This window comes from Myxine glutinosa, chromosome 9 (assembly GCF_964187855.1).
Source record: "Myxine glutinosa chromosome 9, kmMyxGlut1.1, whole genome shotgun sequence".
NCBI lineage: Eukaryota > Metazoa > Chordata > Myxini > Myxiniformes > Myxinidae > Myxine > Myxine glutinosa.
Window position 1 is genome coordinate 103,450,807 of NC_136269.1, and position 24,755 is coordinate 103,475,561.

The 24,755-nt window shown below is 37.6% G+C and overlaps 1 protein-coding gene across 1 annotated transcript in view; it reads right to left on the reverse strand.

The window, feature by feature from the left end:
• Positions 1–24,755, reverse strand: part of LOC137435144 (WD repeat domain phosphoinositide-interacting protein 2) — a gene marked incomplete at its 5' end in the record, with an annotated part of 122,628 nt that overhangs the window by 26,843 nt on the left and 71,030 nt on the right. The window contains 1 exon segment of the mRNA XM_078784620.1: positions 24,609–24,701. Within this exon segment, the coding sequence (XP_078640746.1) occupies positions 24,609–24,701 (93 nt within the window).

A 24,755-nucleotide genomic window follows, 5' to 3' on the forward strand; every position in this document is an offset into this window, starting at 1 on the left:
ACTATTAGACACTAGTGAAGGGAAAACCCATGGTTGCAGGTCCACTTATTCTGGGAGCACAAAGTTCTCCAACATATCCAGGGAATTGGTGGAGTTGACAGAAGCTTCAGTGAAGGAGAATGGCCCAATCAGTTGCTCATGCATTGCACCACACGTAGGCTTTTATGCTCAAGTTCTCGGACCTCATGGGCTCAGAGCCCCCAAGCCTGGCATTATGTCTGTTAGCCTTCCCCAAAACGTGGAAAGTTGACTCATCTGAGAAGAGCACACCTCGTATGAATCTGTCGACTTTGTGAAAGGATTCCAAAATGTCCATGGCAAATGCCATGTGTCACATGCAGTCATACAGCTCGAGTGTGATACCAGTCCCATGTTCTCACCATTCGGCCTCTATTATGTCCGTAACCCATCTGTTTTTACCAAACTCAGTGGCATTGTGATTTGAGTGTTTGCTCCAGCCGAGTTTGGGAGGTCAGAGATTTGATTGTGATCCTTACCTAGTCCTACCAGAAACTTTAACAATGGCACGTACCACTTCCTTGCTCAATGCTCAGCATTTAGAGAATAGAGCATTTTTATTTTTATTTTTTCTTTTATTTGTGTATACAGAGTCGAGGCTCGTGCAAGAGCCAACACATTACACATGAAATGAAAAAATGCACGGACCCATAAAGCATACAATAAATAAAGGGAGCAGGAGACAAGAGGGGAAGAAAGAGGGAAGCATACAAGCAAAACAACAGTAGAGAACTGGGACGTCGGTAGATTGGTGGAAGGGAGAGGGCTGGGGGAAGGGGGAAGGGATACACGGTATAAAGCAAATGAACACAACGAAGAATTTCAGGAAAGAAGTTGGAGACTGAAAGAGGTGGATTTGGGGTATTTTAACAGAGGGTAGAAAAGATCAAGGTTTTGGATGGGGGAAGATAAGAGATGGTGGCAAACAGCTGTTTTAAAGATCTGGAGGGAAGAGTGGGATTGAAGAGAGTGTGGGAGATTGTTCCAGAGGCAGGAGAAAAGAGGAATGAAAGAGTGAAGGTGAGCAGAGAGTCTTGATTTTGGCAGTTTCACCAGAAGAGGGTTGCTGGCAGATCTTGTGCGACCTGTAGGAGTATTTGGGGGGGACAGAGCACAGACAGAGCAGGGGAAGCTAGGTCGGAGAGGAGTCGGTAGAAGACAGAAAGCCCAGCAACCTGCCTGTGGTGAGAGAGAGAAAGGTCCTCAGAATCACCTTCATCGTAGGAGATACCAATGATTCTGAATGCTTTGGTTTCTACAGCGTGAAGCCGAGCTAGATGTGAGGCAGGAGCACCAGCCCAGAGGGGGGAGCAGTATTCCAGTGAGCTGCGGATGAAAGCTTTGTATGTCGTGAGGAGCTCAGGTGTGCCCAGGAAGGACTTCGCACGATGGAGGATTCTCAGTTGGCGACTGGCTTTGGAAGCCAGCTTGGAAATGTGGTTTTCCCATGAAAGATCATGGGAGATCGTGAGACCCAAAAGCTTGAGTGACAGAACCTCTTGGAGAGAATTGTTCAGAAAGTAGATGGGAGGGTTGTCCAGACGGTTTTTATAGACAGACAAAGTGAGAGTGAGAGATTTATCTGGATCGAAAGACGTTCCACTTGTTTGACCAGTTTGTGATTTTGTCTGAGGATCTGAGGGTTGAGATATGGAGGGCAGAGAGTGGACTCATCAGCAAAAAGATAGAGAGGATTTTCCAGAGAGTCGGATAGATCATTGATGAAGACCAGAAAAAGCACAGGGCCCAGAACACTGCCTTGGGGAACTCCAGCCTGGACAGGAAGGGGAGATGAGAGAATTCCATTCAGGGCCACACGTTGGCTGCGACCAGAGAGGAAGTCAACAAGCCATGTATGGAGGTTTCCATGGATACATAGGAGGAGAGTTTGGTGAGCAGGGCGGGATGTTAACCGGATCGAAGGCACGAGATATGTCAAGGGGGACGGCTCTGCTCTCCTGTCTGGCACGAGGATCTCCATCTATTGATGAGACAGCAGAAGCAGCATGTCCAGAGTAGAATAACCTGGTCTGAATCCAAATCGACGATCCGAGATCAAGCCGTTGGAGAAGAGGAAGGATTTTATATCAGAAGTGATGATGGATTCTATGACCTTGCTGATTATTCGGAGCAGGCTGATTGGTCTGTAGTTGCAAGGATCGGTTTTTGCACATTTTTGTGTAAAGCGGTAATGTTGGCTGATCTCCAAGCAGATGGCAGATGACCTTGAACAAAAGAGAGGGTGAAGAGAACAGAGGGAGGGTGAGATATAGTGGCAGAGCAGGATTTTAGGACCCGTGGGCAAATGCCGTCTGGTCCAGTTGCAGAATCAGAGTCGAGGTTTGACAGAAACTTCTCCACCTTGTCAGGAGAGAAGGACACAGAGACCAGGTGAAGCTGGGCTTGACTGGGTAAGGTGGGTACACAGAGTTGAGGCATTCAGCTTTTTCACGTGCGGAGTCAGCTGTGTAGCCGTTTAAGGTAAGGGAGGGGATGGAGGGGTAACAAACACCAGAAACTGATTTGACCATACGCCAACAGGATTTGGAAGAGAGAGACAGGTTTGAGAGTTTGGTCTTTAGAGTGGAGAGATATTGTTTCCTGGCTCTCCTGAGGGTGGACACACACCTCTTTCGGGCTTTGTGAAAGGAAATGAGATTTCCTTCCGTTGGATTTGCTTTCCAGGAGGCGAAGGCAACTTGTTTCTGGGCAACTGCCTCACCACAAGATTCCGTGTACCATGGACGGGAGGAAGGGTATGATAACTGAAGACGAGATGGGATAAATCTGTGCATGAGACAGAGCAATTTACTTTGGAAGAATTCCCAGGATGAGTTGATGTCAGAGGCAGTGGAGATGGGAGACCAGTCCAGATGATTGATGGCTACTTGAAGACTGTGCCAGTTGGCCTGAGTGAAATGCCAGACTCGTCGACGCTGAGGAGGCTCTCTGAGAATGGTCAGAAAGATGTCCACTTTAACAAGCACATGATCAGATGAGCCGATTGGAGCAGGCGTAGAGCAGCAGACATTTGCAGGGAAGTTAGTAATAACCAAGTCTAGAAGAGAAGATGCTCTGTTGACTGAGATCTGGGTCGGGAAATTGACAGATTGTGTCAGTCCCAGTGAGTCGCAGAAGTCCTTTGCTGTGGTGCAATTGCAGGTGTGAGAGTTACCCATATCCAGCCATCTGGAATGATGACAGGTGAAGTCGTCACATATGAGGAAGAGATAGTTGGGATGAGTGGATAGAAGTTGGTCCATGTTGTCAGATAGCGATATGTAAATGGAGTCATCACTGTTTGGTGGATGGGACCAAACACATATGAACAAAAGGTGGGAGCGGATAGGAAGCTGTAGCCAGAGGTACTCCTGGGGGTGTGGTGGAGAGAGGGCAGTGCAGGGGGAGTGGGGAAGAGAGTTTTTTATGAAGATAGCATCCCCACCACCAGGACGAGACTCAGGTCTATCATACCAGAGGAGGGAGTAACCAAGGAGAGATATTAAGGAATCAGAGACATCTTGAAGTAGGAAAGTTTCTGTTGAGCAGATTAAGTCTGGTTTGTCAGAAGCAACCTGTATGGAGAGATCAATCAGATTTGAGTGAAGGCTCTGGATGTTTGAGATCCATACCGTTAAAGAAGAGGGAGGGGGAGCATTGGATACAGAACAGGTGAGGGGAGGGGTAGGGTAAGATGAGGAAGAGGAGGACGTAGGGAGAGCTGCTGATAGTGTGTCGGAAATTGCAGAAGAGTTAGGAGAAAGGGAAGGATGAGGAGGACAAAAGGTTTGATGGTGATGGGATGAGGCACAGTGAGGGTTTGTTTGAGGGGGGCAGAGCAAGGAAGCAGGTTGGAGGAGGTGGACGTATGAGTTGGAAGGGAGAGGAAGCGGGGGACAGGAAGCTTTGAAAGGGAAGGGTGAGAGGGAAGAATTGGAGAAAAATTAAGGGTGGGGAGATTTGAAGGAGGGGGGGGGTGGCGAGGGGGAGTTCTGAAGGGGATGGGTGAGGGAGGAGTTTTGAGGAGGAGGGGCGAGGGGGGAATTTACAAGGGCAGGGGTGAGGGGATCGGGTTTGGGAGGAGAGTTTGGAGATTTGAAGGGGAGCGGTGATGGAGGAGTTTAGGAGGTGAGGGCGGAGTTTAGGACACATGGCATGGAAAAACCTCATGGATTAGCATCCCTTGTGATGGAAGATTTCTCCATAAAAGTACCCCCACTGACTGCAGAGAGAAAAGCACTGCCAATAGATGGCGCAGCTGTTACCCAGTGTTCCACAGGAAGTAACTTCCCCAAGGTGTTGGTCTAATGTCAAGTCCTGTGTTGTCTGCAGCATGTGAATGCATAATTTTAGGAGTGACTGCCCTTCCATAAGCCATATAGAAACTGTGGAATAAAAAAGGGAAATGTAATTGCGCCTTCTCCCCATAACAGACAAAGAATAAGCTAAGGCAGCATGTTCACTTCCAAGTTGTCTCGTTCAGCCTATGATCTCTGCTCGAGTCAGATGAAACTCCTGGAAATGAAGGGATATTAAGCCAGCTATCCTGTCTCCAGATATCATATTGTCGCGCGACTCCCCCTTGGTTAAGACCGGGGGGTTCACGAATGGCAATCGAGCGTTAATGATGCGACGATCAATGGCGGATTTCCTATTCACGCGCAGGAGGAATAAGGGGAAGAAGAAGAAGCGGGAATTTACCTGACGTTCCCGAGCAGACTTCAAACCTGCAAAAGGTAACTCAGCCGAAACGGAATTAGAATGTACAAAAGAACAAGGCTTTATTGCCACGGATGCCGATAACAAGAATGCGACGTTAAAAATTAAACCCCTATATTGGGACGTCCCCACACCAGACTTCTACAATGGACACAGGAAGAATTAATAAAAAGCAATTGTTGTGTTCTGTGTAGTGTGGCTTATCTCCGTCTGGATGCAGTGTCCGTCAAGAATTGTCCAGGATGGTCAGGCTCTGAGCGCAGTCGTCCGACTGCGGCTCCGATTGGCGGGAAGAAAGGCCTCGATGCGCCCTCGTTCACCAGGCCTCAATATTCCCTCTCGCTCGCACGCTGCCGGGCCAACGTCCGCCGCTGCGCGGCAAGCCTCGCGTCCCCGCATGATCGCTCGCGAGGTTCCGTGCATGAATAACCAGGGAGGATGATCGTCGTCGGCCAACGAGCAAAGGTCCAACGTAAAGAGAAGGCGAGAAGGGAAGAGAAAGGCGGAGGCGAAGATAGGCAGAGGCGAAGGGGCGAAGAGAGAAGAAGGAAGAGAGAAAATGTCCGTCTCCGCTCACTTTTATCAGACGTCACTGGCGCTTCCCCTCCAATGAGCGCGTCGCTTCTTTGACATCTTTCGCGCCCTACGCACGTCGCCGGCGCTTCTCCTCCAATCAGCGCGTTGCTTCTTGTGGTTCTTTCACGCCCTCCTCACTGATTGGCCTCGCACCTTTGGTGTTGGTGTCATCGGTCGGTGGCCAATCAGTGTGGCACGTCCTTCCACCTTCCTTACTCTCCAATCGGTGACCTGCTTGTTACTCGCCCCTCCCCTGGCCAATCACGAATTCTCCTGGGCGTGGCTCTCGGCCTGCCTGTTCGATGTTTGCCTGCCATGCCGCCGTAGTGTGCGGTCGCTTCGGTCTGTTTTCAGTCAGTTCCTTTGTTATTGTGGCGGAGGGGAAATTAATTAATGTGTGCACTAATGGGCCTAGCTAATGTCTATGGGTGTGTTGCCATATGGGACACCGGGATGATCACAGGTTTGACATACCGGGGAATTCGCATCATCCCTACTCTACCTATCACAGGGCCATCCTTGCATGACGACAGATATACACTTTATCCGACAAACCGCCGAAACAAACTTCTTACAGGTGAGGAGCATAATACCTACGCAGATCTACCTAAATCTATATATCCCCCTACCCAAAATTCATAACAATATAATATCTTTCACCAGAGTAAGGACGTTAAAGATCCCATGGTGTCCTTCAGAAAGGGTAGGGGAGCTATCTTTTTTAGGTCGTATTTTTTAGGTCGTAGGTTAGTAGTGTAATAATGTTGCTTCTGGGACACCTCCGTTTAACATGGGAAATCCCTATCTAATGTCATTTACCCCCTTGTCTTTTTCAAAAATCATAAACACCTCTATTTCTCCCACCCTCATCTTTATGAACCTTTTGTCTGTAGTACCTATCCTTAATGTTGTTCATTAGACCACTCAAACACTACAAATATTTGTTTTCTCTTATAGACCTATCATCCTTCTTCTACATATCATCTGGCAGATTAATCTTTGACCCATTCACTTCCATATTAATTCTTTCCCTCCCTCATTGCCCCTAAACACCTATATTTCTCTCACCCTGTTCTTTACGAACCTTCTAACCTTTTGACATGTTATCCTTATTCATTAGACCACTTAAACACCTGTGATCCTTCTGACCTCATGGACCTTTTAACCTTTTACTCTTAATATCATCTGGTGAATATAACCCACTCAAACAACGACCCTACAAATATTTGTTTATGCGTGGGAAATAATTTAATTCTCTTGCCACTCTCTTCACCATCTAATATATTAACAAAAAAGATGATTGAGTTTGGTTCTTTATTAAGATATTTTAACTGAGCTAAGATAAAATGGTAAACCTCCCTCAATGTTCTTGTTTGAGCACCTCCAGTGCCACATACCATTTTTAAATTAAAGTATATATTTTCCTGACAACCATCAAAGTTTTCCGTCCACTCAAAAATATTTCCATCTTTTTTACCCAATTCACCGGTATTTAAATTAATTCTCTTATTTGTTTTGTGAATTTTTTTACCAGTTGCCTTTTCAATTATACCTATTTGATATTTTTCACATTCATTATGTTTTCCATTTATATACCAAGGTTGATTACACCTCCACTCTTTAGTCTGGTTGATACTTGGTTCTATCATTTATATAATAGTAAAAAAGGCGGCGGTAGCCCGTTAAAATCCCCAACCCCCCCTTTTTAACTTATCACTTATATATATCTTATCACTTATGTATATCTTATCACTTATATATATCTTATCACTTACATATATCTTATCACTTATATATATCTTATCACTTATATACTTATATAACCATAAGGGAGACTATCAATTCCATTTTCTAAAATAAACCTCTTATCATCAAAAGCCCCCAATGCTTTCTTATTCACCTCTTCTGAATATAATTGATGTTTATAACTTCTTATTCCATTAATCTTTCTAAACTCTTCTTTCTTTGTTGTTAAACAGTTATAATAATCCTTAAAGTTTATTGTTTCTTTAATGACATTTTTCTTTACACCTTTTAATTTCTTATCAGTTTTTTCAACGTTATTCACAATGTATTTATAAGCATAAGCCTTAGACCTCAATCCCACAAATTCACTCATGACATTTCCTCCTAATTCATCCTTGAACTTTCCAATCACCTTTTTATTTTTAGAAGAGAACAACTCACTCTCTGGACTGTAATTACTCGTGTCATAGATATTAATGTCTCTTTTCATGTCTGAATAAACATCGTTGGTATTAATTTTCAAAATAAAACTATCTGTATCCATATAAAGTAGATTAACATCATTTTGATATTTCTTCCTCAAGTTATTATAAAAGTAATCATACATTAATGACTTTGATAAATCAAGAATTGTTGTCCCAATATAAATAGGTTTGTTCATTTCAATACTCTCTTTAATCAAATGGATCGCACAAAAGTTCTCAGTAAAGACCTCAGCTCGAGTAAAACTCGGTCTATTAATTAATTTTGATGCTTGTTCCCAAGATGTTGATAATCTGATATTTTGTCTTTTCCTCACATTCTCCATAGTCTTACCAAAGACCGCATTATTCATCAATTTATAAAAGTCTTTCTCAAAATCTGTTTTTGACTCTGTTCTTCTTTGTGTATTAAAATCAATGTACCCCTTTAACCAATGACTTTGATTGAACTTTAGAACCCTATGGATCTTCTCTACTCTTAGACCTTTTGATAAATATTGTCGCAAATTTCTTTGGTGTAGAACATAATTTTTCTTGTTATATAATGTAGTAAGTAATTTTTCTGTTGATTCACCTATATCAAACGATCGTTGATAATCACTCAACCATTCTTTCTTTGGACTTTCTTTCTCACAAGCAAATGGGAGATCTTTGTGTAGGTTATGGAGTTCCTCTGGATATTTTAAATCAATTTCAAAATAATAACCAACTTTTTCTTCATCCAATTCTTTTTGTGTAGAGATACATACATCTTGTAAAACGTTTTTGTAGTCTTTTTCCTTTACCCATCTAAGTTTTCCATAAGGAAGAGCCTGAGACATTGCCCAGCCATACAGGTTGTTTGCGTCATAGTACATCAAGTAAGAACTCTCTTTCGTTGGATCATAATTTGGAAGATATTTGTTATTTGCTTTTGCGTATCTACTCGAGCAGACTTGTGAAATTCCACCTCTTTTTGCCTTTTCAATCATCAAAAGCATATCAACATCGGTTATCAAATCCAAATCTTGTTTTGTCATTTTCAACATCGCACTCCAGGCCAATCCAGGTGCTGTGTAGTAGTGAGCAGGATCCAATCCATATCCAGTGCGACAAACAGATCTAAAGGCTTCAAATACATCGGCCAATAAAAGCACATCAGTTTTGAGATACAAATCGTGATACTCGCCAAGATTCCTGATGTTATATTTTTCCCAAACATTTTGTGCGTGTACATAATCTTTATCAGATATATTACTGTTGTTTAATTTGTTATAGAAATTTTCTTTTGAAGGAAGTTGTGTTTCATTGAATCTCTCAAATGAGTCCATATAGTCATAGGGGTAAATTCCCTTTTGTGTTAGAAAATCTTTATCTAAAAAATACTCTGAAAGACATGGAAACTCTTTTAGATTTTGAACCAAGTTAACCAATGGACTTGCCATGAATTTAAATGTATCAAGAAATCTGATATGAGTAATAGGAGATGTGTGAATTGTTTTTGTGAATGAAATGTATTTCTGATCCGTGTTTGGAATTGCTGAGATACTTCCAGAAGTCTTTGAGAGTTCCTTGATAAATAGATGTGTATCATAATGAGCGTTGTTATGAAGAAAGACAGGAATGAAAGAGGGGAGTTGATAATTAATATTACAACTTTGATGAGCCAGACCTCTATATTTACCAGTGAGATGACAATGGTCTCTAACCTTTAGACCTTTACCAATTTTCTCCTCACAAATATGACAGACATTGTTTTTTATAAATTCCCTTTTTTCTTTACTTGTTAAGGACATTGGTTTATTGGTTTCTCTCATTATCTTGGTTAATCGAACACAGTCTTTTTCTAGTCGTTTCACAAACTCCTCTGGGGTATTTGAGCCTCTATACATCTCTAACTTGTTATATTTATCACCAACGGATGATTTGATATAATAACAAAAACCACAAGGAGTATGTTTTTGATATTTATTTGTGTATGATTCTTTTGGATCTGGAGAAGCAGTATCAATTTTTTCTAAAATACTTTCAAAATCAGCATATATAACAAATGGATGTTTGATCTTTTTATTTTCATCTTTGAATGTGATCTTTGAGCCTTCTTTAGGCATATTGATTACCGTTGATTTATGTTCGCCACAATAATTTGAATGTTTATCTAATCTTTCTTGTGAATTGAAGAAGTTAAGACAACGCAAACAAATATATATTTTATTTGTTCTCTTACAGACTTGTGGTTTTATTAATTTAGCAATATCTTTGATGTATGTATAATGTGAATTTTCGTCTGAATTAAAATATAGAAGATTAATATGAGTTTGTTTACAATTGTCAGAAAGCTTTAAAACCTGAATGTTGTTTGTTTCTGTTAGACCATAAACATTAACTGATAAATTATTCATCTTTTCAAATTTAGGAATATCATTTAAAGTCATCGGAAACTTTAGATCTTTCGTATTTAATGTATTCTCATATTTTTTATAATGAGATACTCTTTCATCATGAAAATGTGGAGGATGTAAGTGTGCTAAAATAGACCAGAGAAAACATTTATTGTCTTTATTTTTGATATTGATAACTGCTTTTCTATTTTTGATAACACTGGGTAAATCAATGTAAGAAGAAGCTTTTAGAGGATCTGATTTAAGAATATGAATGTCTATGTAAATAATTTTTCCTATATTGAATCCACTTCCTACGATTGAATTATCCACATCTTGCTCTTGTTTAATAAGTTCATCATAGACTCCTGATGTTTTAAAATCTTGATATGAAGATATAAAGTGTGGCTCAGTTCTCATGTATGGTGCATCTATAACTCCTTCATCCTTTGTCATTTCTAATTTTACTCCCATATAAAATTTAAGTGGTTTCATTTCCTTTAGTGTTTTTTCAATCAACGTTTGAACAGCAGGTTTAACTATTTCTACAGCATCAACTATAGACTCTGGTTCAGGAGGTTTGAAGTTAAAGACTCTTATTTTAATATGTCCTTTGAATGCTCCATCAGAGTTTTTAGTTGTGATAAAATTTGATAAATGTAGATTTGTTTTAAGATGTATTTTGAAGCCTTTCTTGAGGATATTTTTATTACATGTAGAACAGTGTTTTGTTTCAGGTGGAAGAGGGGAAAGTTTGTTTAAAATGTTGTATGTATGTTTTGCGGTGAGAATATGTTGTTTATAATATTTTACTTCCTTCTCGCAAGTATCACAATAAACCATATTTATAGCGTGAGAAAACGTGGTGTTTTATATATATCACTGTGCTTAAAATAAAACACTTTTGAGCTTTACAGCTCCGTTTTATATATATCGCTGTGCTTAAACTAAAACACTTTTTCACTCAGAATCATCTAAGTCATAACTATCACATGAATACTCAGAATCATACTCAGAGTCATCAATAAAGCTACTCTCATAACTATCATTTGAGCACAAACTATTAGTATCATAACTATCATCTGTGTTCAATGAAATACTATCATCACCATCGTCCGAGTTCAATGAAATACTATCATCACTATCGTCCGAGTTCAATGAAATAGTAAAATCTTCACTGCTGTAATGACTCATATTTAATTAGCAGAAAAAACCTTTCCATCTATACCAATATACTTTCTTTCATTAACGGATTCAATCTCTACATTTTTAATATCAAAAGTTATCTTTAAATAATCTCTAACTATCATAGAACGAAATGACATTTCACCAGAAATATTAACATCATTCATTTTACTTAGATCTACACCCTTTGGATTATTAAAGAAAATACAAATGTCTCCTCTAGAATTATTAATGGTCTTATCATTCTTTTTCAAAGTATCGTGGTCAATCACTTTTTCAAGCTTTGAATAAATTGCCAGGAGTAGAGGAGAAACTTTTGTTAGATTTACTTTAATGGATGTCTTTCCAGGTATAGTTAGAGCTCTTCCTTTAAATGAAATAGAGGGGCTCATGTTATTTTCCATAACTGGTTTTACCCAAAAATTTCCATATTTATCTTTGTTCAATTTAACATCTTTGACATATTTTTCTATATCTTCCACCGAAGTAGAGATTGATTGAAATTTGTCTTTTGTGCTTTGAAACATTGTATTTATTAATGAATAAACTTGCGTTTAGTTTAAGTAAAAATTTACTATATAAATATGATAAGTTCTGAAGGATATTTAGAATTTCCAGACTCTCCATATGATAAATTAGAGAATTGTCCAGCTTGTGATAGAATAGGGCTTAATAATGAGGGTTCATATAAACAATGTTTATTCTGTGATTATATTCTAATTAATGATAATAAGAAATATAAAAAAACATATAACTCTTTTAAATTAGAACCAAAAATGAATTACTTTACAAGATTAATAAGAGAGATGAATGTTAAGCATTATGGTGATAATACACCATTTCTTACAAGGAAAGAGACTCTTTGTATTGAGGAAATGTATAAGGGTTTAATGATATTTATTATTCAAAATAATTTTAATGGAAATGTTAATACAAGATACTATATAAATAAAATAATGAATTATTTTGAAATTAAACCCGAACTCAGGATAAAATATAGAGTTTCTAAAATAGCTCAAAAAAAGTTAGATGACTTGTTTTCCAAATATATAAATGAATGATTTTTTACCCGTTTGGGAAAATAAGATAAAGTTTAATAACCATAAAAACATTCCAAATTCATTGAGATGTCTAATAGTTGGTTCAAGCGGATGTGGGAAAACCTGTTTACTTTTAAAGATGCTCCTTGGTCCTAATTTTTTAGATTATGATAATTTAATAATTTTTACAAAGTCAAGTTTTCAACCCGAGTATCAACTACTCTCACAGGGTTTTAATGCAGGTCTTAAAAAGGAAGACATTATCGGTTTATTTAAACTTCAAAACAAACTGAATGATTATAATATTGAAGATATAATACAATTATTTTGTGATACACAGAAATCAAAATCGAAACCCATAACTTGTATTCTCAGTGATAATACGGATGATATACCTTCACCTCAAGATTTAGATAAATCAAAAAAGAACCTCGTCATCTTTGATGATTGTGTTAATGAGAGAAACCAAACAGTAATGGATAGCTACTATACAAGAGGGAGACATTCTTCTTGTAATTGTATATATCTTAGTCAATCATATTTTCAACTCCCTCGACGCTCAATAAGAAACAATGCCAATACTTTTATTTTATTTAAGTTAAATTCAATAGATGTAAATAATTTTTGGAGAGATAATTGCTCTACGTTATGTAGTAAAAAAGAATTTGAAAATTATATGAAACACACGATTGGAAAATATAAATATATTGTTGTGAAACAAGATGAGATACTAAATGATATTTTTCAATAAATAAATACAGAAAATGAATACCGAAGAAAGAGAAAGAAAGTTTAAGGAACATCAACAATTAGTTTCAAAAGTTGTTAAACAACAGGAAGAGATAAAGAAGAAACGGAGACAGAAACTAACTGGTGAAGAAGCCTTTGAAAGAAAACAAGAGAAATTCTTTAAACCACTTTTGAAAACTCAACACTCACCTACAGTTCCCACGGTAGAATTTACTCCGAAAAAACTTCAAATGCTCAAAGATTTTAGTCAGATAACAAAACAAGAACTTGGTGAATTAGAATATGATGACGAGGGATTATTTCGGAAACTTGAGCAGGTAAATCAACCCCCTAATTATGTTGTGGAAGCTCTTCAAAACAATGAATATTCGGCGGGTTCAAAAACCAGAGCAGGTCTCATTCCAACAGAAGAACCAGCAGTGTTTCATCTTGTGGAAGAAAAGGTATTGATATTTAATGATGAATTGATGTTCTTGAGTTCTACTCAACCAAATGTTAAATTAACTCCAAGATTAATGTTTCTTCTAACAAACCCCGGATTCAGCGGTTCAAAATATTTTGAGGAACCACTTGATATGGAAAGAGAGGAAGATAGGGTATATATTGAGTTGTTAAATGCACTTGATTATGGAGTTTCTGTTGCTGGTAAAAGTAAGAAGAATGAGAAGGAGAAACATATTATTGATGCTTTAAGTAAACTTGGTTCAGGTGTTAGTTTTCTTCCAAATGACCCATCACAATTAGTTAATAGGCTATTATTGTTGTTAGGTAGTAAGAAGGCTGGAAACAACAATTGTTTTAATGAATCCTCAGCCATTTTAGATCAGTTGATGAACATGAAAATAATTAATAAATGTCAATACAAAGATATTTTATTAGATATTAAATAAGATGAGAAGCACAATTCTTAGTTTTAATTTCACAACGAGCGATTACACAGCTTCATTCCCTTACCCACTACAACTTGACCCCCTTACCTCATATGAGGCATCTTTGTTGTCAATGGAAACTTACAATACCCTTTTTAATATCACAGAGAAAAACAACAAGTTTAGTTATAATCCAGGCACTGCCTACAAAACTATAACTGTTTCACCTGGAGCTTACGAGATTTCTCAAATATCTTCAGAAGTCTCTCGCCTTATGAAAGAAAAAGGTGATGAACCAAAAAATATTGTAATAGATATTCAAAAACACACTTCAAAATCAACTATTAAACTTAAAAATAATTATAAAGTTGATTTCACGATTGAAAATTCGTTTAGAGAGCTATTGGGTTTCTCTTCAAAAAAGATTGAAAATAACGGGACGTTTTACAGTGATAATGTTATCCAAATATCCTCCGGTATAAATTCAGTATTAATTCATTGTGATTTGATTGATGGTGCTTATAACGATGGAATAAGAACAAATACAATATTTTCATTCAGTGCATACTCAACCCCGATTGGTTATAAATTTAATATGGAACCAAAAAATCTTGTCTATTTACCTGTGTCAGGAAAAACCATATACAGAGTAAATTTTAGGATAACCGACCAAGATAATCGTATGATATCCTTTAATGATGAAATTATATCCATCAGAATTCACCTACGTGAAGTTTTTCAATAAATAAATAATGGTTATTGTGAGAAAACACGAGTTGGGAAAATATAAAATAATTACAGGGGAGGGCATGTTCCTTTCACCAGACTATACAAGGTATGTGGGTAGAGGATACTATAAACCTAAGAGACAACGAGGTGTAGGTCATCAATTTCGAAATAAAGGAGATGGGATAATTGATACTCTAATGGGTATTGGTTCAACCATCCTTAAACATAAAGACCTAATTGGTTCAACTGCTTCTGCCGTGGGCTCCGTTGCGGGTGCTATAAAGAGTATAAAAGATGCTCAAAAGGAGTCTCATAAATTACAAGCAATCAAAGAAATAAAAAAAGGTAAAACTCAACTATCTTCACAAGAACGACAAAAAATCATTAAAATACTTGGGTCAGGGTTTCAACAATTTTAATGCTATATAAATACAAGTATGGAAGCGATTGATAGTATCTATGATTTGGATGATACGATTATCATTTCAAACTCCACTAAAAAGGAAGACTATTTTAAGGTAAATGCTATAACAGGAACAGACTGGAATTCAAACGGAACAAAAAGTTTTGAAATAAATAATCAACAAACTTACTTGAATATAGCTGATAGTTTCTTGCTGTGTAAATTTAAATTCACTAAGGCTGCGAATAATACTAATGCTACACTCGTAAATGATTTCTTCTGGAAAATGTTTGACAGTGTCCGCCTGTATATTGGAACACAAGAGGTTGAAGCGGTTGATTATGTCTCTGCTACATCTGAAATGATGAAATTTACACTATATTCGTTTAGTGATAGAATGGGTAAGGGAGCTGTTGAAGGTTTTATTCCTGATATGTCAACGGGTACAAACGCAGACCCTGGTTATAGTCAAAGGAAGTCAATGTATAATGATGAAACAAAAGCAGTGAATAGTTTTACCGTAGCAGTACCTCTTAAAGGTATATTTGGATTTTGCGATTATGATAAAGTTTTGTATGGTCTTAAAATTAGATTTCAACTACAAAGGAATGATAATGTAAATAGGTTGCTTTTTGGGGATGAAAATGCTTTTGGAGACAACAATAAATTTGTTATTAATGATTTGTGTTGGTATATCAGTGAATATACTCCTAATCTTAAAACGGAAGAGATGTTAAATAGAAGACTTAACTCAAAGAAACCGCTAAATGTATCATACCTTAAAAGAAGATGTCAACACGTTAAACTGGAACACACTACCTACACTTGGAATTTGGGTGTTCTTCAAGGAAAGCCACGATACCTCTGGCTCATTTTTAAAAAACCAGATGGAGAGGACGGTACTAATAAGAATAATGCGCTGAGTGATAATGCTAAGGTGAAACAACTTCGGGTTTCTCTTGATGGCACATTTTATCCGCGAGATAGATTGGAAATTGATTGGGAAAAAAATGATTATGCGGAAGCCTACAAGTCCTACCAAAAGGTGTGTGAAAGTAATGGTAATAATGATCCTATTTTGGATATGGTTGCATTTAAAGGTTTATATACAATCTACGCAATTGACCTGAGTTCTCAAAAGGAAACTATAAAGTCTAATCGAGTGGATACTTCTCTATACATTGAAAGAGGGGAGAATGAAGAAGTTGATGCTTATTGTTTGCTTTTGGAGGAAACAGAATTACAGATTAATACAGATAATGGTGTTATGATTAATATCACATAGGTTTTTTCTCATAAATAAATGGTTGGGGTATATGTTAATCAAATCAATCTTAATAAATTAACATCTTGTATTCAAAATCAAAAGCCTTGTATTATTAATGTTAATACAATTCAAAGAAAAGGAGCTGTAAGAATTGATGTTTTACTCACACACACACAAGTAAAAACACTAAATGATGTTGGATCACTTAAAATTAAAATGACGAAACCTATGTTAAAGAAATATTCAATAGACGAGTCAAGAGGAGGATTTCTCCCGTTTCTAATTCCTTTATTTGCTGGTTTAAGTGCGGCGGGAGCATTGACTGGTGGTATTTCAGCAGCGGTAAAAACTGCTAACGAAAGGAAGGCACAACTAAAAGCTCAAAAAGAATTGGAAAGACATAACAAGGAGTTGGAGAAACAAATTAGTGGAAGTGGTGTAATTGTAGATTTTGCTCAAAAACTTGAAAGTCTACCTGATAAAGCTAGATTGTTGGTTGGTGATATGCTTTCCTCTATCGCTCAAGCGGGTGTTAAACTAACTAAACGGGGTAATGGATTGTATCTTTCTCATAAATAAATGGATAAATGGTTTAAACAATTTGGAAAGAATACAACGTCAAATATAGAACTAGCCAAGTATTGTAAAACACTAAAAATTGATAATGTGGTAATCTGTATGAGAGATGAATTAATACATATAAATAAGAATACAAAGAATATTATTATGAATTTAGACACACAGAATGGTTCTCATTGGGTTTGTATTCATAATAGTCAGGATAAATATTATTTTGATAGTTATGGTATGCCACCACCTGTTGAAGTAATACAATTCTTACAGAATGGTGTTTATCAAACATTTCAAGTTCAAGAAATTAATTCTAAATGTTGTGGTCAATTATGTTTATATGTATTATTTCAACTCAACAATAATGAAAAGTTTTATGATATCATTTTTAATCTAATATAAATGACTTATGTTGGAAAAGATGGTTCTATCTTTGGAAAATCCTCTCAGGATATTGATTTATCAAATTATTATACAAAGGCACAGGCTGAACGACAAAAATATAGTGTAAGTAAAAATATTAATATGAAGAATACTTATAAATTAATCAATTATCCAAACCCTACAGATGCGAATGACTTAATTAGATTAAGTGATTTATCACAATATATATTTTTAAAGAAAACAGCACGTTTTGTGAAAGAAGTAAAATTTACAACCACAACACCTGGTTATACTGACCATACACCTTTCCTCATTGAATTTAACTACCTGCTTACAATTGAATTTTATAAAGAAGGACATTTAGTTAATATGCGAATTAATAAATGGGGGTATGATATGCCTGATTTAGGGTATAATTGGTCTTTTTCAATAAACATAGAAGACCTACATGATTTAAATCAGTCTCGTAAAGAAGAATATTATCCACTTGGTGAAGATAAGGATTTATGTGGAAGTACAATTAGTAAACAACAAATACGTGATTTTAAGAAAATAAAAATATATGATAGTATAGCGATGGTTCGCATGACAAAGAAGGAAGGTAATGAGATAAGGATAGAAAGCCGAGGAATACAAACCGATTTGGTAGTGGGAAGATGGGGTGGTATTACCTGTCATAATATTAATCTCACATATATTTCTGATACATAAATGGCAGGAAGAAGACTACAAGAGAATTATAATTTTTGTATTCAAGGATACCTACAAGAAAAGGGTGCTCGGTATTACATACCTTATGATTTGGAGCATATACATGGGAATTTTGTCATAAAAAACTGGCCTTATACTGATATTGTTAAACCCACAAATAGAGACTTGTTTAAAATATTAAATAAAAATGAACTTCTCAAAGTTATGAAATATAAAACTCTTTTAGAAATCGTCAACAAATCTTATTGGTATCCTATTATGAGAAAAATAATTATAGATACAAGAATATCTCAAAATCCAGATGAGTATATGTATAATATTCTTTGGGGTTCAAACTCAAGGGTAGCAAGGGATGAGGAAGGAGTTGAAGAAGAGAAGGAGGAAAGAGAGAAAAAGGAGAAGGAGGAAAGGGAGAGGGAGGAGAAGGAGGAGAGGGAGAAAAAGGAGGAGAAGGAGGAGAGGGGGAAAAAGGAGAAGGAGGAAAGGGAGAAAAGGGAGAAGGAGGAAAGAGAGAAAAAGGAGAAGGAGGAAAGGGAGAGGGAGAAAATGGAGGAGGAGGAGAGGGAGCAAAGAGAGAGGGAGGAAAAATATAAAAAGATGGAAATCACTGAGATTCATAAAAGATTGAGTGTATTAAAGCAAATAAATCAATCTCAACGCACCGAAGAGGAAATTAAAGAATTAACAACTCTTATGAAGATAATGGTTTCAAAAATAAGAACGTCAATGTCTTCAATTTCAGAGATTTAAACGAGAAAGTGGTGAAGAAGAAGAAGAAGAAGAAGGAAAAGATTATGTGATTGATGATGTTGGTGTCATTGACTTTAGTTAGTTTTTATTTGTAAATAAATGGAGGAGAGAGTGAAGGCATTCCTTAGGATTCTTTATGTTTTAAAAATAAAGATTGAAATGTATATGTTGAAAACCAAAAAGGTTTTGATACTCTGTCGGAATTTTTCTGATAAATAAATATGAGTTATTGTCTCAAATGTAAAAAGAAAACTAAATCTAAAAATATCTCTTATGTTAAAGCTAAAAATAATAGAGTTTATCAAAAAGGAATATGTCAAGTATGTGGCTCTAAAAAGTGCCAATTCATCTCTCCTAAAAGAGGAGGAGACATACAAAAGTTTCTGTCAGGAAGTAAATTTACAACAACTGGAATTCCAGGGGAATTACACCTTCCAGGGTATTCTTTCTGTGGTCCAGGAACAAACTTGGATAAAAGATTAGATGAGGCTGACAATCCTAAACCTTGGTCTAAACCTACAAATAGGGTTGACGAAGTGTGTATGAAGCATGATATTGCTTATGGGAAAACCACTACGTTGACTGAAAAACATAAAGCCGACAGCGAAATGTTGTATAATTTGTCTTTGATACAAAATCCAACGTTGAGAGAGAAAGTTGATAGGTTTATTGTGAGAAATTTGATAAATGCTAAATTGAAACTTGGTCTTGGTTATTCCTCAAAAAACTATTAGGCTCTAATGATGCCATCAAGACTGAGGAGCTTTTGGCTGAAGAATTACACAAACCTATAATCACAAAGTTTAAAAGAAGGAAGGTTTATTCTAAATACACTGACCACATATGGTCCGCTGATTTAATTGAATTGAATAATGACAGGGGATACAGGTATGCTTTAACCGTTATTGATTTGAGGAGTAGATTTGCCTGGGTTGTCCCTTTAAAAAATAAAAGGGGTGATACTTTAATGTTAGCCTTTAAGCTAATATTTGATCGGGATAAAAGGAAACCAAAGAAGTTATGGACTGATGAGGGAACAGAGTTCTATAACAAAATATTCATGAAATTTCTTAAGGGGAAGGGTATTAAATTATACAGCACCTTTAATGAAGGAAAGGCAGTTGTTATTGAGCGTTTTAATCGTACTTTAAAAGAGAAATTATATAAAAAATTCACACAACTCGGTTCTCAAAAATGGGTGTATTTAATTCAGGATATTGTAGATAATTACAATAATACAGTTCATTCATCAACACAATCAAAACCATCAGAAACATTTACAAAATTAGAATATGAAAAGGAGATTAATTTGAGAAAGCCCAAGTTTAAAGTTGGTGATATTGTAAGAATATACAAATGGAAAAGTCATTTTGAGAAAGGTTATACACAAAAATGGACTCGTGAATTATTTAAAATCATTGATGTAATGGATACAGTCCCTTGGACCTACAAATTATATGATTTAAATGGAGAAGAAATCTTGGGTTCATTTTACTCACAAGAATTACAAAAAACACAAGTAAGCAGATAATACCCTTGAAAATAATAAATAAATAAATAAAATGTAATGGGGATACGTTTTTAAATCTGTGAACCCCAAACACAGAATCCCACAACTTTTTAGTTGGGGCTTAACTTTTGTGTGTGTATAATGGGGATACGTTTTTAAATCTGTGAACCCCAAACACAGAATCCCACAACTTTTTAGTTGGGGCTTAACTTTTGTGTGTGTATAATGGGGATACGTTTTTAAATCTGTGAACCCCAAACACAGAATCCCACAACTTTTTAGTTGGGGCTTAACTTTTGTGTGTGTATAATGGGGATACGTTTTTAAATCTGTGAACCCCAAACACAGAATCCCACAACTTTTTAGTTGGGGCTTAACTTTTGTGTGTGTGTGTATGTGCGAGTGAGTCATAATAATATACAAACCCTAACCCAACCCAAGCCCTAACCCAACCCCATCCCTAACCCAAACCCATCCCTAACCCAACCCATCCCTAACCCAACCCCATCCCTAACCCAACCCCATCCCTAACCCAACCCCATCCCTAACCCAACCCCATCCCTAACCCAACCCCAACCCTAACCCAACCCCATCCCTAACCCAACCCCATCCCTAACCCAACCCATCCCTAACCCTCACATTCAAAATCCCAACCCTAACCCAATCCCATCCCTAACCCAACCCCAACCCTAACCCTCACATTCAAAATCCCAACCCTAACCCAACCCATCCCTAACCCAACCCCATCCCTAACCCAACCCCATCCCTAACCCAACCCCATCCCTAACCCAACCCATCCCTAACCCTCACATTCAAAATCCCAACCCTAACCCAATCCCATCCCTAACCCAACCCCAACCCTAACCCTCACATTCAAAATCCCAACCCTAACCCAACCCCATCCCTAACCCTCACATTCAAAATCCCACCCAAACCCTAACATAATCTTTCTTTTCTTCTTTTTTAAATACGTATTTCTTTTTTTTTTTTTCCTCTTCCTCCAATTCTGTCTTTCAAGGCTTTTAAGTTTGAAGAAGTAGAAATGGGAAGAAAGAATTTTCCAGCATTTTCTTCCTCGAACTTTCTTGATATTGCTTAAATCAAGCGTCATTAAATAAAGAACATTGTTCATTGCTTTAGAATCCAAAGAGTCTCCAAGAGGAACCCCACAGGTAGAGTCTCCAAAATAAAACCAACTTTCCAAGTTCCCAAGGTATAACCACATTCCTGTTGAGCCTCCAAGATAGGTATCACATTCCGAGTCATCAAAACAAAACCCCCATTCCGAGTCTCCAAAACGAAACCAGTTTTCAAAGTCTCCAAGGTAAAACTCTTTTCCTAATTTTATGAAATTTAGTGAGTCTCCAAGGTAGGCTCCACAGTTAGAACCATCTAGGCAGACCTCATAATTTGTTTTTCCCAAATTTAGTGAGTCTCCAAGGTAGGCTCCACAGTTAGAACCATCTAGGCAAACCTCATAATTTGTTTTTCCCAAATTTAGTGAGTCTCCAAGGTAGGCTCCACAGTTAGAACCATCTAGGCAGACCTCATAATTTGTTTTTCCCAAATTTAGTGAGTCTCCAAGGTAGGCTCCACAGTTAGAACCATCTAGGCAGACCTCATAATTTGTTTTTCCCAAATTCAGTGAGTCTCCAAGGTAGGCTCCACAGTTAGAACCATCTAGGCAGACCTCATAATTTGTTTTTCCCAAATTTAGTGAGTCTCCAAGGTATAACTCTTTGGCTGGGTCATCAAGGTAGAACTCGTTCAGTGGGTTTTGTTTTGATAACTCACAATAAGTATCATCATGGTAGAACTCTTTTTCAGGATTTTGTGGATCTCCAAGGTATAACTCTTTGGCTGGGTCATCAAGGTAGAACTCGTTCTGTGGGTCTTGGTTGTTCAAAAGATCTTCAAACAAAAAAATAACTTTATCCCAAGTTGTGTTAAAAGTAGAATTTTCATTTCGTAGCTCAGATACAATTTCCTCCATCGACAAGAGGTTCGAGTCCAGTTCATCAATCTGAAGGTTGAGCGCTACACAGGTAGTAGGACTCCAAGGAATAGCAAAGTTATCCCATTCCATTTCGGCATAGGAGTCCATTCTCAAGTGAAGCAGAAAGCGTGTTTGAAAAAGCCTGTGTGGTCGGTGCCTTTTATAAGAAGGGCTGGGTGTGTGTCATTTCCTGTGGAAATTCCCTGGGCGTGTCTTAACTGGAAATGATGTGATGGAAATTCCCTGAAAATGATGTTATGTATTACCTGGAAATGATACAATGCTGAAGAGTTTATAAAGTGGGTGGGACTTAGCAAAAGTGGGAGGAGCTTAGCAAAAGTGGGCGGGGCTTAGTAAAAAGTGGGAGTGGCTTAACAAAAAGTGGGCGGGGCTTAGTAAAAATGGGCGTGGTTTACCAAAAAGTGGGCGGGGCTTACCAAAAAATGGTATGTGGCACTGGAGGCGCTCAAACAAGAACATTGAGGGAGGTTTACCATTTTATCTTAGCTCAGTTAAAATATCTTAATAAAGAACCAAACTCAATCATCTTTTTTGTTAATATATTAGATGGTGAAGAGAGTGGCAAGAGAATTAAATTATTTCCCACGCATAAACAAATATTTGTAGGGTCGTTGTTTGAGTGGGTTATATTCACCAGATGATATTAAGAGTAAAAGGTTAAAAGGTCCATGAGGTCAGAAGGATCACAGGTGTTTAAGTGGTCTAATGAATAAGGATAACATGTCAAAAGGTTAGAAGGTTCGTAAAGAACAGGGTGAGAGAAATATAGGTGTTTAGGGGCAATGAGGGAGGGAAAGAATTAATATGGAAGTGAATGGGTCAAAGATTAATCTGCCAGATGATATGTAGAAGAAGGATGATAGGTCTATAAGAGAAAACAAATATTTGTAGTGTTTGAGTGGTCTAATGAACAACATTAAGGATAGGTACTACAGACAAAAGGTTCATAAAGATGAGGGTGGGAGAAATAGAGGTGTTTATGATTTTTGAAAAAGACAAGGGGGTAAATGACATTAGATAGGGATTTCCCATGTTAAACGGAGGTGTCCCAGAAGCAACATTATTACACTACTTAGGTTGTATACAGCAACCGCTCAGGGTAGGACTACCATTCGGACTTAGGAGCATTAAAGTGGTGCCCGGAGCCATCTTACACTCTCCGTGTCAGGATTGCTGGTCTTACTTTCTGTCTCACTCAAACTACAGCTACCGGGCTAGCTTCAACCTCGCTTTTTTACAAACAAACATCATACACTTATCATACACTTTTGTTACTTATTTTCATTCCTCAGCTTTACATTCTCTCTCTCTCTTTTATTTATTGTTATGTATTTATTTTATTCAAGGTCTGGCCTTGATTAGGACTATATAAGTCCGTGACTGGAGCCTTCAACATAAAAATAATCACTGGCACCATGGCCAAATTCCAAATTTCTGCCCTAATAGGTCGAACGGCAGGCCTGGCCAGCTGGTTCGTGAAGACTTGAGCAAAGCTTCCCCCAGCCGACTCCACAGGAAAGGTGGAATAATGGTGGCTGTTAAAGAAGAAAAATAATTCACAGATGAATGAGGTGGAAATGTCATTATCCAGATTGCCCTATTCTCACATTTCCATATTATTCTTCCTTTCCCTTTTTGCTACTTTGTTAAGCTTTCATGCTATGGCTATAACATATGTGTACCCATAATAATGACATAAATGACTGTACCTGAATACTACTTTCTGTTTCTGTTATCACTCCTCTAGCCCGAGGCAGTGTGTGCCCCAGTTCTTGCTACAGAAACATTTATCCCCCAGACGTAATGCCGATTCCCTCTCTCCTCTCCTCCAGTTTTTAGTGGCTAAATGGATGGTATTTATAATGATTTGTGATGATGCACACCTGCTGCAAAAGACAGAAGATACATGTCTGTATTGGTGACTATAACTTTTGGTGCAGTAGATGGGATTAATAGAAACCTCATCAGTAATCAACCATGTTGAACAAAATTCAGTCAAACCATTCTATAATGAAAGGTAAAAACAGTGTCTCTCTTCGGCAGTGGGGCTGGCAGGATAGCCAAGAAATATGCACACTCACCTCTGAGCTGTCTACTGTGGGTTCAAATCTGGGCCCAGCTAGAAACTGTTATTCTGGTTTTTCACAGGCAGGGCAAGGCATTAATGTGTGTGTCGTCATCCCTCGGTTGGACATTAAAACTGGGCATCCCATCTTCCATGGTGTCCTTTGTGAAGGGTATGCGCGAGATGATATCACCGGAACGTTGACAAAACAAATTCCTGTTCTAACCTACATGGGGGCACTGCATCAGCGTCACAGCTGTTCCCCCAGCAAATTATGCTACCCGCAGCCATGTGCTGAATACAAAGGAAGAAGAAGAAGACGCCGAAGAAGAAGAAGAGAAGAAGAAGAAGAAGAAGAGAAACTTTCACAGTGTCAAATGACATCAAAAGTCAGTTTTGGCATCCACATTTTAATGCAGTTATTTAAGCTTTTCATTATATTAGAAGTGATTGATACCTTTTGTGAAGCTGTTGCTAGCTTGGTTCCTGCTGGATCAAAAGCCAGGGCCACAACAGGACTGGAGTGGGCTTCAAGTGTCGCCACTTCTTTCTGGATGGAGAATAGGGATGGGAGAAGGGGATGGGGATGAAAGTAAGGATCAGA